Here is a 21296-nt window from a genome sequence, read left to right on the forward strand (position 1 = left end):
TATGTACTTGTATCTCTTGTATACTTACTTACTTACTCTCTAATGTCATTTCACAATCAAATGCCACATATATTTGTAATTCTTTTTTTTTTAAATATTTCTACGTTTTTAACTGTGACATGTTATCATTGTTTATGGTTTATTTATACCGTTGATATTAAATAAATAAATAAATAACTAAAACTGTGTGTGGGTGATATTTTATGTTATGTGAACACCTCACCTAGAAAGTTTTTTTTTTTCACAGACATATGTTGAAAGATGAAAACACACATTTTTATATGAGTGTATGTATTTTTAGATAATTATTGAAAAAGTTGTATAATAAACTTGTTTAATTACATAAGTTTAACTTGTTTAATTTTACTATATTTTGGTTATGTTCGGTTTGGAATTATAATCTTTAGAATAAAGTAAATATCTTGATTTTTTATCCAAGCTCTCTCTCTCTGGTTTCAATCCTGGGATTGGATTGAATTTTATCTAATCTCCTCTTCCATTCTTCCCTGTCTTGTGCGGCTCTTTTGACTTCTGCATATGATGAGCAGCGCACGTCCACCAGCAGGTCCTCCAGGTACTCTCCTCGAGTTTGTCCCCTCGGTCATACCCTCTATTATGACATCCAAGCTATGATATGTTTTTTCAGAAAGTTTGTAAATGTATTTGCTGTCAGTAATTGTTTCAAAGTAACGAACATACTATTAAAAAGTTTGGTTGTGTAATATTGAAAGTATCTTTGTCCGTGTGTGGTATGTGTCATTGGAATGTTTAGTGTTTTATTTGTTGATGACTTGGTTTTTATTATGGCTTTTGGTTGATTTGTAATATGAAAATTACTATGGATGAGGTATAGGAGAGCAGTTTTGGGGTAAAGTTGTCTCATTGACATGACGTCTAGTATTTTAGATTTTGGTTGAGTCTGTGTAGAATGGTACTTGCAGTATGATGAGTTTTATTATTGCATTTTGAACTTTTTGAATTGGGTAAATTGTTGTGTTTGTAGCGCTTCTCTAAGCTAATATTCCATAAGTGGCAATGAATTGACACAGTGCAAAATATATTGATCTGAGTATTGTTTGTGGGAAAATGTTTTTAATGGATTTCATTAGGTGCAAGACTCGTTTTAGTTTATTAGTGATGAAAGTAATGTGTACAGTCCATTGTAAGTGTGTATCAATAATAACTCCTAGGTATTTTATTTGTTTTACCCTTTCGATGTATTCGCATTGGCAATTGGATGATGTTTGTTTACAGTCATGCAAAAACAAGTCTAAGTTAGAAGGAGGTTGACCTCTTTGTGCAATACTATGTGTGCTGTATTTTGTTTTGACTGTGTTAAAGGTAAGAGTATTTCTGTTTAGCCATTTTTTGACAATTGACAAACTTTTTTCAGCTAATATGAATAAATCTTTCCATGTGGCTGCTTGACATAGAAGAACTGTATCATCAGCAAAGGTCACGATTTTACCATCAATTTAAATGTCACATAATTCATTTATGTATATGAGGAATATTAGTGGGCCAAGTACACTCCCCTGTGGGACTCCGTACGTGATTAAAGGTGGTTCACTTGTCTTGTTGTCAATTTTAACTTATTTGAAATCCTACTTCCACCACAGTGCCTGTGTTGTGGTGGAGGACTTAGCCAACCGAAGAATTGACCACACGACACCTGGGTGGGACTCAAACGCGATATCAACTCTGCCACCGACCGGTCGGTTTGTCCCCACGTTTGTTGCAACGTTCTGCGCACTTCGAAATGCATCAGGACTCGATTCGCACGGCTGGTCACTAATCGCTAGTACTAATTTCTAGATAATTAGTAAGGTGGGTAGTTTATTTTGGTTAAGACTTGGTGCGGAGTGGACGTGTGTCGCTTGAAAATGCTCCGGAACAAATTTTTACATTTCATTTCTACAAATGTTAATTGCTTTTATATTTAACGAATTTATTCATTTTGGTGTTGACGAGACATATATATATTTTTTTCTTTTAGTAGGTTTCAGGAATATCTGGAGGGGTCTGTCCCCACCTTCCCCCTGTGGAGAGCTGCTACTGCTATCGTACCTGTGATATGATATACTTTGTTAAGCATGTTTGTTTATATACCTGTATCTATCATACGTTACATACGATATGATTTATAAGCATGTTTATTTACACATTATTAAAAATTACACGGACTAGTAATATGTTGTTACTTTGAGGCCTTGAGCTGTATTGCGCTTTTCTTTCAATCACGATCCAACGTTTCTAACACTCCCACATGTATTGTGCGTCTTCGGGGGAGATCTGATAGTAATGTGCAGTATTTTGTGTATTAGAGATCATTGGACCTGATTATCCGTTTTTTATTGTATAAATACCTCTACTTAGCTTCTTAACCTGTTGAAGGCCGGAGCATAAAACAGAAAAAAATACTAGTGGGACCTAACATTTTATTGGCCCAAATGATGCTGATTTAGTTTTTAATGCATTTTTCGATGCATTAAGGTCAATATTGCAAATTATTGTAATAAGAAGCATTCTAATGCTATCATGCTCTCTAGAGACGCATCGGCGTCCCACTGGTTAAATAAATGTTCAAAAAAGTCGAATAAAACTGATATTTCGATTGTTGGTATAAAAATAATTGTTATAAATTCCTCCCAAAATCCGAGTACAATGGTGGAGCTAAATGTTAACCCGTCACCCCTAATACTAATGCTAATTTGGGTCTCGTTAATTCAACGACCTCTGAAATCAGGCTAGATCGATACATCTGGTTTTGGGCCTTCCCAGTACTTTTAAATCTGAAGAAATTAGTAGTGTTTAGCATACCCGGATACAGTGATTTTGTCCGAGTAAGCTTGCTCATAAATATTCCGAAAATCTGATAATAAATCCCAGAGACAGGTAAAAAAATATCTAAAAATATGAAAAGAAAAAATAATATTGAATTTTTTTTTTTTAAATATTAAATATACTTTATTGTTCATTTATAGTTAAAAAATATTTTTTAAACTTCTAAAACCTGGCTCTAACTCGCTGCACGCCTTAATGTGATAATTATTTCACTGAACTGCTAATGTATCCAGCCGCACAATAGAAATTTGTTATTTTAGGCTTTAGACGAGTTTAAGACTGTTTGAAAGGTATTTCATGCGATGTCTAATGCAGTCCACATTGACGATAATTCACTATTCCATGTTATCAGTGAGAGCAAATGAGTACAAATAGATAAATAATAAACACTACATCTGGCGATAGACAGTTAACCAAAGTCTGTAGAACTAATACGGCGTTCCCATTTTGTTTGCTTATTTTTTGTGAAACTGTAACGTATCGTTGTTTTATAGGATAGAATACTGGGCAAGGGATTAAAGGGAGGCAAAATTAAGGAATCTCCAGTATTCTAACGAGGATAGGATCTGGTAATATATTGAATAGTCGTAGATTCTTATATACGGACGTTGTTTAATTCGGAATATAATAAACTGACAATACAAGTAACAAGTTGCCTAAAGGCCGTCTAGCGAGAGAATGAGCTCCTCGCGACCCGACAATGTAATCGGAGGCCGTTGGTAGCGTTCGGTTATGTTTGGTAGAACCCGAACCTGTAGGAACCTAAATCACCAAACACTACAGAAACCTATTGCTTAGACTCAACAGAACGATGGCATCTACAATCACCGGGAACGTTATAAGTCTGAAAGAAGTTTCGAAAGGAATAGATTTGTTTTCTCATAGTGTTATGTAACTATTCTACGAGAGATTGCAAATGAAAATATAACTAAAGTAATATCAAGCAACAATAATGAAAGTGCTTTAAATTAAACTCGAATCCGAAATATTGGTAGTCATATTTGTCGGGTGCATTAACTTACAATGGACACTTTATTAAAGCGGAGTATTGAATAAAGTCCAGAGATATGAATTTCCATGACCCCTTTTCCCCTCACAATGGGGCCGCAGTTTCAAGCGCATTCTTCAGATTCACCTGAAATACTTCCAGCTTACCGAGACACACAATGGCAACAAGGCCGGTACGGCGCAGCCCGGCGCTTTCACTCCCCTGCCCAACACCGCTCCTGTACCTGCTACTGCTATAAAAGTCTCAGTCATAACCAAATGTCAACTGCATTCTGCATTCTACTTTCAGCTGCAGTTTCATATATCAACCCGTGCTCTTCTCAATAACTTGAATAGCAGTACTTTTGGTTTGTAATATTTAAAGTTTTTCTTACTTCTAACACGGTGCATAAAATGTATTTTCATCACATTTTAATTAATAATGTAAAGATAGCATACAATAAAAACAGGCGTTAAGAAAATGAAGCTTATCTTTTAGTCGTAGTATATGATACAGATAAATATGACCGAATGTGACATGGGTCGAATTAGCTCAGTGGTAGAGCAAAGCCTAGGTAAATCTCTTCAATGATTAAATATTAAAATTTGAGGATTTACTCATTAAGTTATACCAAAAAAAACCATCCTTGAATTGTTAAAAAAAAATAGACGTCGCATATTAAAATTAAAATGGATATACTTATCCACTATCCGCTATCTAGGTTGCATTTAGTTCGGGAATATGATACAGTTAAATATTTGTTCGATCATATCCCCTTCGGTAATATTTAACTGTAACATACATAAAAATGGTTAAATTTATCCAAGACACTATCTAGAAGAATCTAGTAGAATCTTGCAATCATACATACCTAAAGATAGCAGACAGTAAAAATATGCGTTGATAAAATGAAAATAACTTTCGTAGCTTTCGGTGAATGTGTAAATTGATGGCCTCCATGGGCGAGAGGTCAGGCTTTCGACTAGCAATCCGAAGGTCTCGGATTCATAAACCCAGGCGTGCGCAAGTAAACTTCATTTGATGAATTTGTGCTATTTGACAATCCATCCAATTAAAATAATATATAGTATATTTGCAGTACGTTAGAGAATGGAAGATGCTTCTAGTATGTTCCTGGTGTAAGACCACCATTTTGAAATGACTTTAGCCGTGTTTGGTGACGAGATATGAATAGCCAGGTATACACTCACCTTCCTCTACCGCATCTCCTCCCACTACCCATTACCTTTAGTCTCACCATATACCCTCCTGAAACTATCCCAATTGTCGATGCCTTAATTTAACTGGTTCCAGACGTCTGGGAGCATTCTTGTGGAGGGAGGACTCTTGTGGGGTGTAAAAAATGATACAGTTAAATATGACCGAAGGGAATAGAATCGAGTTAGCGAAGAGCCGGCAAGGCCTGGGTTCAATACCTAAATGCGACCGAATTATTTTGTAATTTTTGAGTTTCACATCTTTCGTTTGAGAGTTGTTAATTGATAATATCGTCTTCAATGATTAAATGATAAAATACCTACTGATTTCAAGACGATCTAAAAAGGAAAAATTTTAAGCGGTTCATATTTGGCTGTTTTTAACTAAAGGTTGTAAGGTTCCGCTACGATACAACGGCCTTCCGTGGGAATATAATATTATATTTTTAACTGTTGTACAGAATTTATTCAACATCAAAAGAAAAACACATAAACCCAAAGTTATTTATTTATTTGACCACATGTTTTCAAGAATTATTGGAAAATTGTGAAATACCCTATTATTAAAATTTATTAAATCGATTGGAAAAAGTGTATTTTGAATTGCTGCAGGCGAAAAAAACAATTTACGTATTCTTTGTTTCACTTTTTTGATACTCTGTAACCGCTACAGGATGCAATGCTGTAAACCTCGAAACCGTAAAACCAATTAACTCTACGAACAACAAACATGTGCAAATTGATTGTGTTTACTTTGTAAATATGGATAATTTTAAAACCATAACATTTGATACCACACTGCAAATGTATAAATAATAACAGTAGCACTGCTCGGTTTCGCCCGTGTTTTGAAATTGAAACGGATTTTCGTCATGAAGAAATGAAAATCATTTAACAAACAATTCGACGAGTAGAATTTTTTGAGAGAACGATTTTTTAAAATAAGTTTTACGGTTTCCTAAAGATTAAAATGATATCGTGAGTTAAAACAACTAGCTTTGGTCTACGAGTATCCATTACAAACAAAAAAACCTGTTCAAATTTGATGATGCCAAAACTCTTTTCAAAAGTCAGCTGCTTGTAATTACTCTATTATTAAGATTTACAGTAAGATTATTTATTAAGGCACGATAATTCCTTACGTTCTGTAAATACATGATTTTTTTGTATTTTAAACATATTTGGAGGAGAGGAACGATATAAATTATCAGATATTCTAAAGTCAGTTATTTGTGCGTGCATTAGTCATTCCAGCGAGAAATCCGATTCATAAATTTGCTTAGAATTTAAGTGTCATTTTAAAAATTGGAATTAGTTGTGTACATAATTCAGACAAGCGACAACTTACCTACCTATAATATAATATTATTTTATTATTTAATAATATTTTGGATCATGAATTCAGATCCATTATCCCGTGGTGATTTTTGGCGTATAAATATAATTTATTTTACACAAAGCACACTAACGCTTAAAAAACTTATCCAAAGTGATTAGAAGACATTTGTACTGTGACTATATCTAAAAAAAGAACGCGAGTTCCTTTATACTAATTTCATTCTGATTTACATAATCTGTTGAAATAAATTAGGTAACGTTAAGTAATGGAATCCTTCAAAGAATGTATTGTAAAACAGTGGACACATTTTTACGCCGAGCTGTCCTCGAAATGTGTACATTTTCCAGATATTTAAGAGCAGAATCCTTGTTAATGTAGCCGTTCTCAAGAATTCCGGTATTTTGAATTCCCCCTTTGTTTTGTCAACTTATTTCGCTCCCTCTTTTTTAATTAATGGGAATGAGATTTTAATGAAAAAATGACCGTTACGTAAAGCGTTACAAAATTAGTAAAAAAAACAACTATACCAACATTTCCAGCATTCAGAATCGAAACTTTTCACAATGCTACAAAGCTAGAAACAAAATTAAATTATCTCAGAAAAATTCACAGGTGACGATGAATAATTTCATTAGACACGATGCAATATTAAATTATTGGAAAAGCGCAACTTCAAACACAATGCTCATAGTTGAGCATCAGTACTAAATATATAGTTGATTATGTTTGTTTGGAGTTTGGAGGCTATTAACAAAAAATGTACATTATTTTTGCACAATAATTGTTGCTATCAATAATTCTATGGCTATTACTACCAAAATGCGTTCACAGCATTAAAGAAATTGATTTGGTCGTGTTAAGTGAGTAGAACTGTATAGCCAGGACCTTATAACGCTCAAAATTATTAGTCTTGTTAAATGATTAGTTAAAAGGTGTGATTTGGTTGGGACCCCCTGAAAACTCTTCAAAGGTGTGCTTAATATGTTTGCCTGGAATTTATAGGTCGATGCAAACATTTGCAACTTATAAATAGTTACTATTATGAGTTATGGAATTTTTAAACAAAACTATTCAACTTTCTAACGGGAACTCCTTCCATTTAGATACACGGCGAAATTAGTATTGCCAGTCAAATTATTCTAACCAAGTTAAAAACGGTATTGCAGGCCTTAACAAATGATTTGGTAGGTTACTTGATAAAATTTTATTAAAATACTAATGTATGTCAGTCGGAACATTTATTAAATATGAATAAAAATCCCAATATTTTCGCACTAGGCAAATGCAGGTGCATGAACACGTGTTCCGGTATATTAGAAATTTACTAAAAGTTTATAAAAAATTTCCTTCAATTCCATTTTTAGCCGGATCATCAATAATTTGATTCTTAATTAATTGGCAATTCTTATTTTTCACCGTGTAGGCATTGATGTATCGTAGGCACATCAATAAACGTTATGAAAAATATTACTCAGAGAAATAATTTTTTTTTAAAGTTATTTAAATGAACGACATATTATTTATGTAAAGAAATTTCACTTAAAATTATGTGTTATCTTAACTATTCAATATTAAAAACACAATTTAAGCGAGTGGAGGGGTGACGCGCAGATAGCCTACCGCTTCTGGTTAGGGGCCATACATCTCTCCGTGAGCCAGACAGGTCGGCTTGGTGACTGAAACATTTTTTACTTTATTATTTTGAAAAGCTCGCAACAAAGAGCGCTCCGGTGCAAGCTCCTGAAGCTATCCGACGGCCAAAGAAACTTCAAGTAAAAAATGGGACTACTTTTGCTTCAAAAATCGGATATTATTATATTTATAACCCAACTGATATACGTAACCATACTTTCCTACGTACTTGAGATTACCACAAAAATAAGGGAGATATATTATGTGGGTGTGTATTTGAATTTTATCTTATTTTCAAACTCATTTATCATGTTATTATTCATATTTTCAGGTAATGGGAAACATCGATCACGTGATAAAAACATGTACCCATATCGCCATTCTGTTCTTTGTAGTCGGGGCGTATCTATTGTAGAAATTGTGGCTACGAGTCTAAATTTATTTTCCTTTGTTCCATTTTGGCCTCATGCACAGATAAATGTGTAGATCTGTACATGATCGTATTACGAACAATAAGGGTATCGGAAAATATTGCAATTCCGATGTACCTACCTGTTATGAAATTGATTAAGAAAAGGACACTTCGTTGGATTTGATTTAAAAATTTTGATAATCCAAGCACATGAGTGGGATGGAAGAAGTCAAGATCATTAATTTGGATATCAGTTAGTGAAGCAAGGATACATGTATACTATGTGTGGCAATTCATAATATTGGCATACCCATACAGATAAATGTTGTAAAGTTTGGAGCCCCCACGTAATGCACCGCCAGAGTGTAAGGGGCGCCAGTGTAATGGTTGGAGCCACGTAGGGTTTTGGAGTCGGCTGTAGAGCTTCAGAGGTAGAATCATGGGACTCTAATTATTAGCTCAGGTAGAGTCGGCAGATTATGCCTTTACACGGGGGACATTTAACAATTCAAGTCTCCACTCTCTCGTCAAATGAAACACCTGAATGGGAATGATTAATGAGTGTATTTACAGGTTAACAAGTACACACATAGTATAACACAAAGAGGGCTCACAATATATATCCTAAATTATTCCTGGCTGATTGAATTAAACAAGTCTCTTTCTCATATTGGCTTCGTCTGGCAGACGTCTTTAACAGGCTTCTAAATAGGCACATAAAATGGCAAAGGTTTGGTACACGCTTACATAAGATGTTCCGGAAATGAAGGAGTTGCTAGGCCAGCGAGGTGTTACTTCCAGACATTGTGGAGTGGAAACCAAGGTAGTAATCGTCTACACGCAAAACGTGCGCGGGCTAGGCTCGGGCTATGATGAGGAGGCCGGAGCCGAGCGCACAGCGTCCGAAGCCAAGTCGTGAGTTGAAAGAGCACGTGTTGGAGTGCAAGATGGCAGGCGACCACTAAAACCGTTGGGGTTTGGCGTAGGTGTGCACCGTTTGGCGCCGCCTAGTTCTGCGTTGAATTTTTGTTTCGCAGGGATTTTAAAATGTGTTTGAGAGATCTGTTACTTGACAATGTTTAGGTTAGTCATTAAATATCATACTGGTAGTATGTACGTGGATTTTTGCTTATTTCTTAGGTATTATTAACCCTTTGAAGGAAGTATCAACTAATTTCGAATAGATTAAATCAAAAGTTCCTTTTAAATAAAATTAATTTCCAAGTTGTTGCAATATATAAGATTTTTGCAACAAGTAAAATAGCTTTTATTTCCTATTTTGGATAGAATTAATTATTCTCTGCAACCTTTGCGGTGTAGGTAACCAAAGTTATTTAATCTTTACAAATATGCATTTTCTGAACATATACTTCAACTATCTACGATCTATGTAAATTGGAAAACGTCGTCTTGGATTAACTTAGTTAACGAGTCTCGTAAATGCGAAATTTGCGAACTTAAATTGGTTCACTCGATTTTCTATGGAATGCTTTGACTTAATTTATAGCAAAAAGTTAATTAGCAGACCGAAATATAGGAATCATGCAGAACCGAGATATAATTGCATTTCTCATTTACATAAAAATGAACTAGTTATCATCATTATAATCAAATCTAAATATTGCACAAAAATCTTTTGCTATGTATATATATATTTTTTTAATATGCCATACTGATATTTCAATGTTAGTATTACCTAAATTAAATTATCTACGTCTGTCTTTACAGAAAAGTAAATCAACGCGAAAAAAAAATATATAGGTGCCTATCTCAGAGTTGCAAAATTCTAGAAGTTTTTAAAATGTTCAGTACGTTTAAACCAGTGGTGATAGAATATATATAGATGTGTAATGCAAATCAGAAAAAGTATGCAAAAAAAACCTTATGGTGTAAGGATTTTAAAATTCCTACTTATAAAAAGTATGCTCGTAGGTAGTGATCGTTTCAGAAATGCTGCTATCATGTGACAAATGTTACATTATTTTTCACTTTTAAATGTACAAGTTTCTTTTTTTTTCAAATTAAAATTACGGTTGTTTATAACGTAAAATCAGATTGAGAGTTGCGTAAAAGTCTTCTTAAATTTTGCACTGATACAACCAAAGATATAAGAAGAACGAGATGTGCTATGCGCAGTTTGTACTGAGTGGAATTGTTTTGCCGAGTGTCGCCGGTTTTGTTCACCAATACTACTGCACACCTTCGCTTGCGCTAAGGTATCCGCACTAATACATAGAACAGATTTCTGTGCGTACACGTCCCGATACCGTTCAAAGTACCCTAATTAGGTAGTACTCCGGCTACGGTCCGGCGGCCAACATAGCATATCTCGTTCTTCTAATATCTTTGGATACAACTGTTATGATCCCGAATTAATCGACAAAATATGCAGATCCCAAAGTTGTACTGTGATTCGCCTCCTACAAGCTAGAAGTTATATTCATCACTTTGGAATTATTGAACGATGACGTCATGGGAATATTACCAGATAGACAGTGTGACAAATGCATTTTTAATTGGTGTGATTAATGCATCGGTTGAATAATACCAGAGCGCAAATATCAGATGCATTTATTCGCTTCTTTTTGAAGGTGTTGCTTTTCGGTTCTGAAAAAAAAAATGGAATTTACTTTGGAAGGTATTTAGTTTATTGAAGTGAAACTTCTTTACGCGCGTCATGCAATTTCGAGGACCGGAGTAAAACCGACTCATGACCGAAACGAAAATGCGGGTACCCCCACCACCGATTAAAGTTCATTTGATCTAGTCAAAGTTTTGAAGTAACATATAAATGCTTCTTAGCTCATCCCGACAACTGGCGTTGGTGGTGTAATGGTCAGCATAGTTGCCTTCCAAGCAGTTGATCCGAGTTCGATTCTCGGCCATCGCACATTATTTTTTTGTTTTTAACGCCTTTTTCATTCAATATCTTATTTTTTAGTAGGTCAGAACATTTTTTAAAAGAAAATAATATTGCAAAATAATAAAAACACTTATCTCACTGTGATAAAACATTACTCCGCTAGAGCGCGCTTTGCGTTATTGTGTTGGATTAAAATTATTATCTTATCCGTATATTATGATAATTGTATTACATTTATTTAATTAATTTATTTATTTTGATAATATGTAATAATTTACAGAAAAAAAAATTAAAACTATCTCCCTCTGATAAAATATCCGTTCGCTAGAGCGCACTACGCGATCTTGTGTGGGATTCTATTTCTGTACATTGTACATTATTTTTAAAAATATATTATATTTTGGGTGTGATGTAGGTAACATTATAAAACATAACAAGCTCTCATATTTTCAGAACCTACATAATATAATCAATTTATGCGGCTTTGCTTACAGTTGGTGCTCAGCGTGGTTGGCTTTCAATCAGTTAAGCGAGGTTCGATTCTCGGCTGTGGCATTTTTGAAGTGAAACCTTGTTGAGGTGGGGGAGCCGCTCACGAACGTTCTCTCTCTTCTCTTCTTTCCTCTCTCTCAGACACCAGCGAACTGCGCCACGCCAAGCATCAGCTGAAACTAGAAGTTTCACTTCTGTCTTGCGTAGGCTTGACACACCCACTTTTTTTTTGTTTTATAATAGTTTGATTCACACCATTTTAGTTTATTGAATAATAATATTAGGAAGATACAAAATCACATCAAGGGCGCAACACCAATATATAATACATTTCTACAATGATCTATGTTATTTCTAACTATATATGGAGGTAATATACAGTACTATACTTACCGGGTAAGTCACATAAGATTTACACTTAATTAGCATTAACTAATTGTTTATTAGCGAAATTTATGAATATATTGTGATTTTTATGTGGTTTAAAAAATATTATATTTCTTACTTATCGACAATATATTTTAAAGAATGTATCAAAATTGCACGATAATTGTTATTATTTTAAACAGAACAATTAATTTTCTATTCAAATCATTCTCGATATTTTCCGGTCCGAACCTCTACCAAGCTTATTTTGTTATTTTACAGGCACTATATTTAAGATTTCTGTGCAGGAATAATTATTCGTGACTTTGAAGAGTTTGCCGAAGGAAGAAAGGCTTCTGGGAATGTATAATAGTATTTTAAGTACATTTAAATTTGAAAATCTCCGTGCCAATGATGAAAAACAGTTGGAAAGCACAGTTGGGCTTTACTTTAATCTTAAAATATATATTTATCTGAAAGCTTGTAAATGCTGTACATGAACAGACATGAAAAATTGTGTGAAACATTTATTCAAAAAGTAATTTATATTTAGGTAATGTTATTATTAAATTTAAAAAAATATTTGTCACTGTTACACAGTGACACTGCAATGCTGTCAGAAACGTTGGCTAAAGAAGGAGTTAGCGCAACACGGCATAACACCCCAAAAACAAATAACAAAACTACTTTTGGCCGTGAAAATCTCAAATCATAAAAAAATATTTTTTAACGCAATTTTTCTTCAAACTAAGCTTTAACACCATCCTAAGGTGGGTTACAAGTTTTTATGTTATCTATTTAAGCTTTTTCATAAATTGCAAAAATCTGACATAATTAACTATGAACTCAAGTTATAAGGATTTTTGAATACTCACATCGACTTTAATTCCCTCTATAGTATAGCTGTGCTGGGGGGGAGAGAACTTGGGCATGAACCTGTAGAACTCCTCGTTGTCTTTGTACCACTTGACCGAGTACAGGGTGTCCCCCTGCAGCTCGTACTGGCACTCGAGGCGGGCCGGCTCTCCACGCACCCTGTAGCCTGGCACCACCAAATCCACGACACTCAATGAAATGGATTCTGAAAAAAAAACAAATAAATATTTAATTTCTCTGCAACGGTGCAATTATTCACATGAATTTTTATTCACTTTATTAACAATATAATAAGGAGTAAAGAAGACAACTAGAAGTGTCTTCTATGCAAATTTGAATAGAAACAAATGTACCTACTAACTTAAATGGCTACTGACTTAGTACCTTTTAGTTCTCAACCATTTAGCGCGCGCTCTGTCTCTCTGCAGATCTCAATCGAATTTGAAGTTCGTAATCATGGTGAGATATAGTTTTTACTGGAAATTTATGGCCCGATTGGCGAAAATGGATGGATCACGAAACATGCTCACATGGCATGTCTTGTGGTCTTCTTTATTCTAATTACCAACTATTCAATGGCAGGTGAATTATGCCATGATATTTTTAGGGGTTTGTTGTTTGTAAGATGTGGTGATGGAATTATGGTGGGAAACTAACATCTGATTACTTAAAAGACACGGCTAATGCCATTGCAAGCCATGATTTGACTCTGAAGTTTATCAGATTTGTAAAAAATATGTATTTTTGAACTAATAGATACTCACAAATTAAAATTATTATCTTCGTCATGGTGCAAAAGAAGTTTATATATAAAATGGTATATGATTGAAGTGGCATGCCATCATTTTCGCTTACTAAGCGCCCTTGAGGTGATTTTCTCACGAAAACGGCGCTATATAAATAATCCAATCATTATTACTATCCATTTCCAGAAATGGCGTAATTATAAGTTCAGTTAATTAGTTTATGAACCTGTTTTGGTTTTACTGTTTATTTCGATAATAATAAATTGATATGAAGTTAAGAGGGATTTTGTAATAGATCAATTAAACACTCTAATTTCAGTTGTTGGTGCATGGGTAAGTAAGTAATAATAATATTTATGCGTAATGCGTAACATTATTAAAATTCCATTAACTTTTAATATTTAAAATTCAAACTACATATTAGAAAAACGATAAAGTAGTTACCTAAATTATTTATTTGAAATGCGTATTTGTTTTGTTCAAATGCTTGAAATATGCTGAGAAGAATTAAAACGGTTATATTCTTCTATCTCATAGTTATGTACATATTATTTAAAAGGCTATCCTTTTCAAAAGCAGTGCTTTACTTTTGTTTCGACTGTATGAATATGACGTGTGTTTTATTTTTATGTATAATGTTTCAAGTTTACTAACATTCAATGAGTTTTCGATTTTTATTTATTTATTTTTGAAGTGAAACTTCTTTACGCGCGTCATGCAATTTCGAGGACCGGAGTAAAACCGACTCATGACCGAAACGAAAATGCGGGTACCCCCACCACCGATTAAAGTTCATTTGATCTAGTCAAAGTTTTGAAGTAACATATAAATGCTTCTTAGCTCATCCCGACAACTGGCGTTGGTGGTGTAATGGTCAGCATAGTTGCCTTCCAAGCAGTTGATCCGAGTTCGATTCTCGGCCATCGCACATTATTTTTTTGTTTTTAACGCCTTTTTCATTCAATATCTTATTTTTTAGTAGGTCAGAACATTTTTTAAAAGAAAATAATATTGCAAAATAATAAAAACACTTATCTCACTGTGATAAAACATTACTCCGCTAGAGCGCGCTTTGCGTTATTGTGTTGGATTAAAATTATTATCTAATCCGTATATTATGATAATTGTATTACATTTATTTAATTAATTTATTTATTTTGATAATATGTAATAATTTACAGAAAAAAAAATTAAAACTATCTCCCTCTGATAAAATATCCGTTCGCTAGAGCGCACTACGCGATCTTGTGTGGGATTCTATTTCTGTACATTGTACATTATTTTTAAAAATATATTATATTTTGGGTGTGATGTAGGTAACATTATAAAACATAACAAGCTCTCATATTTTCAGAACCTACATAATATAATCAATTTATGCGGCTTTGCTTACAGTTGGTGCTCAGCGTGGTTGGCTTTCAATCAGTTAAGCGAGGTTCGATTCTCGGCTGTGGCATTTTTGAAGTGAAACCTTGTTGAGGTGGGGGAGCCGCTCACGAACGTTCTCTCTCTTCTCTTCTTTCCTCTCTCTCAGACACCAGCGAACTGCGCCACGCCAAGCATCAGCTGAAACTAGAAGTTTCACTTCTGTCTTGCGTAGGCTTGACACACCCACTTTTTTTTTATTTTATTGTTCTTCAAAGTACAATCCCACTAAACCGCAATTAAGCAGTCTGTCAACAAGATGTTCATGTTCAATTACAATATAAAATATGTACATAATATCATTACTAATTAAAATAATACTTATTCATAACTTGGTAACATGTTGAATATTTTATTTAATATATTTCTTCTTTTGAAAGACAATGATCTTGAGGCAAATATTTAAAAAAAAATACTTTTAGCTTCATATCCTAATTTTTCACGGGTATTACTAGTATTACAAATTTTACAAGCGAATTGTGATCTCTTGAATTCAGTTAAAGGGAGTGAAGGGTAGGTAATGAATGGAAGGAAAGGATTTAAGTTGAAGTGGAAACAGAGCAGTAAGCCGGTGGCAGGTGAGAGTGCCTCACAAGTTGTTTACTTGGGGGTGGCGCGAAGGGAAGTGGGACTGTTGTGCCTGTATATACAGTAGAGGGTAGAATTCGGAGGATTCTCTCATCATCTGATCCATTTTTGGAAAGAAAGTGAAAAATTGGGAGGAAAACAAAATGGATCATGTATGTGTATATATTTGTTATATATGACTAGATTTGTATCAGTGAATATCTATAAATATTGCTTCGTATGCATTTTAATAGGAGCTATAAATTTCAACAATACATCAAACCGGAGGAACCTTCCGTTTAGTGGATTATGAATGACATATTTTGTACCCTAGTTTCTTCAAAAGGCCGAATAAAATCGACATAGGAAGGAATTGAAAGACTATTCGGATCTTGTCACTAAACACAGCTTTATCCAGCTTACAATTTGGGAGGTGGGTTTGGGTACCGCCGCCCGGGAACCCTTTATTGGAAAACTAACACCCCTTATATACTCGTAGGTCACACCAGGTGGTTCCCTACATTTGGTGATTCAACAGGGGTGCCGGGTTAATCGGGTGAGGTGTGTTCAGGATGCGCCTGCCCACCAACTGTGTGTCGTGCCAGATCGGGAGAGGCTGATTTGGAGAGACCCTTTGAACTCTCCAACTGGCCTCTCGGTCCATCACCTTGCGCCGCAGTGAAAGGGATACATTCGCATATAGTTTTAGCATACATATTATGATGAACTTGCCGTGGGAGATTATTTTCCATTTATTGTAGGAATTAATGAATTCTGGTTTCTCCAATCAAAACGTGATCAGTGGTGACATCTAGTGAAGGTACTAGGTAAGTGGAGAGATCAGGGACGTGTTGGTTTTTTTTATCTACGCCAAAGGATAAGATGCAACCAATCAGAGGGATCGGTGAAAGTTCAAATTAGGCAGGCAACACCCACCAGATTGAATTATTATCATGGGGAAGAAGTTTTGGATATAATCTCACAAGATAGTGACATCTCCAGATGTCGGAGTTAAAGCTACTTTAAAACAAGTGCTTGAATTTACGATGCTATTAAAAAAAACTAGGAACATGCACTACGATTATCAGAGACCTCCATGATATCATTGAGAATTCTAGGATTTTGTTCAGTGCAGTCGCAATGATTTTGACATGATGGGGCGGAGAGGAAAAAAAACCCTAATAAAATCAATAAAAAACTATTAAACTCCGCTTAGCTATGTCACTGAGTGACTTATTACGTAGGGAATGCGCCGTGAAATATAGTTACGTAATTCATTAATGATTTGGACGAATTATAATTATGACTAGAGAGGTAAATCACATTTTAACAGGACGAGTTTGGAAGTTGCTTAGATAAATTAATGTCTCGCACGAAGATTTAAAAATCAAACTTTTAAATAATAAATATTTAATATATCCTAGACCGTGTTGATAATTTACAAGCCGGGCTAAAATGTTGGTAGGCCGACACGCCACTGGATTCAGTGGGTCAAGTTTCAATCTTGAAGACAAAGAGGCCGACATCAATTATTTATTGGTTTTGGAATGATCGAATCTAATGTGACGGATCCTAGGGCTTATATTATGTGTATTTTTTTAGTGCGATTCTGTCCTTGAATATACAAAATTTTCAGAATTCGGAAACACAAATTAAATTATTGATAAATGACAGGGGCGGGGAGATTTGTTGGACGGGTGGGGGAGATGAAGGGAGTTGAGGTAAGTGAGATTTGGAAGACAGGCAGGGTTAGGTAGCGGTAAGAGGAAGGTCAAGGTTTGGAAGACGGTCTAGGCAGTCAGGACAGTGGAGGTCAGGGAGCTTTCAAAGACTTGCTTAAATCAACCTTTCATTATTTACCGATCTCCACATTTCTCACCATATTCCGATTCTTTGTAGTAATTCTAACAATTTGTATGTGTCTATGAACATTGTACGTTAGTTACTGTTTGGCAGCTACATTAACAGTTCACCGTTGGATTGTACTCAAAGAATTTAAACCAATTAAATGAATTTTGCATTTTGCTTTTTTTTGCTTAGCTCAAAGGAAAATGTGTACATTTTACATATCTGGAAAGCCGTGGCTCTTAGTCCACTGAAGGGTGAGAAACACTGCGAAGGCACTATGCCTCAGTAGTAGCATATGCACGTGACGAAGGGTTAAGCAAGGCACGTAGAAATGAGGAATTTATACTCCTATTCATAGTTTTATTAAACCATTGCAATCCTTTGCAAATTCGCATTAAAAGCAAATCATAGACAAAGAAACAAGAAAAAATATTTGGAAAGACTGCTTCATGATAAAAATAAAATAACCATTCAAAATGACACTAGTTGGTTTGACCCAGCATTTTGAGACTTGTTGTGTAAGTTCAATGATGCCAGAGTTTCACAATATTCGAAGAGCACAAGCACCAAAAAAGCGTTTTAACGTATTCAAGATTTTTTTGTTGAAATCATTGCATTAACTTTACCAAATTCTCGGGTGCCATAATTTACTATTTTATTATATCTACATACCCTTTAGAAAAATCTTCAACGGATTTAACTAATGCCTCGTTCATCATTGTTGTGTTTGCATGAGATAATAACATAAGAACATAGGTACCAATTTTTTAATATTCTGGCTAACCCTTTGATAATAGACGGTGAATTTGGATATAGTGGAATGGAATCTATAAAAAAATAATTTTTTTAACTTTCCTTGTATAAAATTCATTTATGATCACTTATTTCTTTCTTATTATTAGTTCCACAAGAATTGAAATGACTTAGCACTTTCAGAATACGCTTCTATTTCCAAGAAATTACCATAAAATTCTAGTAAAAGTATCTCTACTTATTATTATTCCAGAAGAATTCCAATTACTTAGCACTTTAAAAATACGCTGGCCTTTTTATGAAATTAACATAAACTTCTAGTAAAAGTTCCTCTTCTTATTATTAGTTCCACAAGAATTCCAAATACTTAGCACTGTAGTAATATGCTTGCTTTTCTATGAAATTTAACCAAAAATTCAAATAACAGCAAGTAAATCGTATTTTTCCTCATATAATAAGATGATATTTTTCTTTTTATTGCGCTTACAAGTGCGTCTTTTTTTTTCCATTATTTCTGGCTTTCACCCTTCAAGGGTGTTCTTGGCCATCATTTAAAATTATTGAGAAAGGTGTATTGAAAGTTGAATTTAAATATTAATTTTATTTAAATAGGCAAATTTCAAAATTATAATGAAAATTGGAGTCGAGTTCAGACTTAAAAGAGATGAAATGTTGAATGGAGGGGAGGCAATTTTAGTTAAGGCTTGATAGAAGAGAGGATATTTGTTTAGAGAGGGACAACCAAAAAATATGTGATCTAAAGTTCCCACTTCTAGACCACAGAATGTACAATCTGGGGAGTCAAGGACGTGAATTTTAAAAAGATGGGAAGGAACGGAACAATGACCGATCCTCATTCGAATGAGTGAAGAAATTTCTTTTTTGGAAAAATGAGGGAATTGCTGAAACCACGGTTTTGATGGAATAGTCCTTTTTATTGAGGCATAGCAGGCTCCCTTGGATTGACTAGCAATGTGCCAATACTCTGACCAAACATTGCGGGATCTTTCTTTGATGATGGAAAAAATGTCAGATAAGGGAATGTGGTTTACGAGGGTAACAACAGGGTTGGACGCTCCTTGTTTTGCCAAGGCATCCGCAATATCATTACCCATGATACCAACATGTCCAGGAATCCAAATCAGAGTTACAGATTTACCAGAGCTTTGAATGGATGCTATCATCTCTCGAATAAGGCATACAAAATGATCATCAGGATGAAGAAGAGGACTGGATTTAAGTTTTTGGAGGGAACTGAGAGAGTCAGAGAGAACGAGGGAATGTTCAAAATTATTTTTGATTATATATTTGAGAGATTCTATTATTGCAATGCACTCAGCTGAAAATATTGAAAATTGATTTGAAATTGAATGAAATATTCTATCATTAGAATTATTGTGGTAAACGTTAATACCTATACCACAGTTAGGAGAGTCGGGAGATTTGGATCCATCAGTAAATAAAAGAGAAAAGTTGGGCCATTTTGATAAAATAATGTCATTGAACATATTATTGACAGTTCGGGCCGGGAGATTGGAATGACTTTTAAAGATTCCGATCCCTTCTAATATTGTTGGGGATAGGGTGACGTGACTATATTTTAGTTTGTATAAGGGAAGTAGATCATTTTGGATGATGTGAAGCTCTGAGAGAGACTTAAAATTTTTACAGATGTCAGGAATAGGTTTAGTTGAAGCTCTGATTGTAGATGAATGGTTTGAGTCAATGAACAACGAGACGCTGGGGATAACCTGATGACATTTAGAATTTAAACATTTAAGAACAAATTTGTCAGCAAATAGTTGACGCCTTAAATAAAGAGGAGGATCAGAACATTCTACTTGAAGGGAATTGATGGGTGACGATTGCATCGCTCCAGTTATTATTCGCAAAGATTTAGATTGAATTTTGTCTAATTTATTAAGTACATTTTTTGAGGCGGTACTAAAAAGTGGGCAGGCATAGTCGAGATGGCTTCGAATAAGTGCATTGTAAAGCAACTTAATGCAAGTAGGGTGAGCTCCCCACCAAACGCCAGATAATGATCTGATGATATTTAAATTTTTTTCGCATTTAGTAACTAAATTATTAATATGGGAAGACCATTTAAGTTTCCTATCAAATGTTACTCCCAAAAATTTTACTTCAGAAGCGTTGGAGATTGGAGAATTTTTAAATAAAATTTGAACGGGGGGGTTTTTATGGCGGTTTGAGAAGGTGACACACTGAGTCTTTTGGATTGAAAGTTCAAGACCATGTAACGTGAGCCATGTGCAAAGGGCATTCATGGCTTCGTTAAGATATTTGACGGCGAGAGGGATGATTTTGGATGATAAGAAGAAAGCTATGTCATCTGCGAACTCGATAATTTTTATTTGTGGGGGAATAGTGACATGCATATCATATGTGTATATATTATACAGTAAGGGGGACAATACATCGCCTTGTGGTAAACCCTTCCAAATAGACCTACTTTGAGGAGAAATATCTGGAAGTTCAATGAAAATTTTTCTATCTAGAAATAGATTAATAATTGATTGGACAAACATGGGGGGAAGGCCAAGGCCTAGAAGTTTTTTTTTCAGGATTGGGATGGAAACATTGTCAAAGGCGCCTTCTATATCTATAAAGACGACAAGACAAACTTCCTGTTTAGAAATTGATAAATTAATATCAGGGCTGATGATGGCAAGGTTATCCTGAGTGGATTTTTTTTTCCTAAATCCAAATTGAGATGGAGAGAGAAGCTGTTTACTCTCGACAAAAAATTCTAATCGGTTTTTAATTAATTTTTCATAAAGTTTACTGAGGGTGGATGAAAGAGCGATTGGCCTGTAGTTGGATCCAAAATTTGGAGATTTGTTTGTTTTTAAAATAGGGATGATTATTTGAGAACTCCAGTCATCAGGCATTATACCAGTCTGGAAG

At 34.6% G+C, this 21296-nt stretch overlaps 1 protein-coding gene across 1 annotated transcript in view; it reads right to left on the reverse strand.

The window, feature by feature from the left end:
* LOC149426790 (uncharacterized) overlaps positions 1–21296 on the reverse strand; it is a 64846-nt gene that overhangs the window by 19626 nt on the left and 23924 nt on the right. Inside the window, exon 2 of the mRNA XM_089638469.1 lies at positions 13029–13234. Coding sequence (XP_089494595.1) covers positions 13029–13234 — 206 coding nt within the window. The remainder of the gene's footprint in view (positions 1–13028; positions 13235–21296) is intronic.

Source organism: Hesperophylax consimilis, chromosome 1 (assembly GCF_061612785.1).
Source record: "Hesperophylax consimilis isolate HC1 chromosome 1, BYU_Hcon_1.0, whole genome shotgun sequence".
Classification (NCBI taxonomy): domain Eukaryota; kingdom Metazoa; phylum Arthropoda; class Insecta; order Trichoptera; family Limnephilidae; genus Hesperophylax; species Hesperophylax consimilis.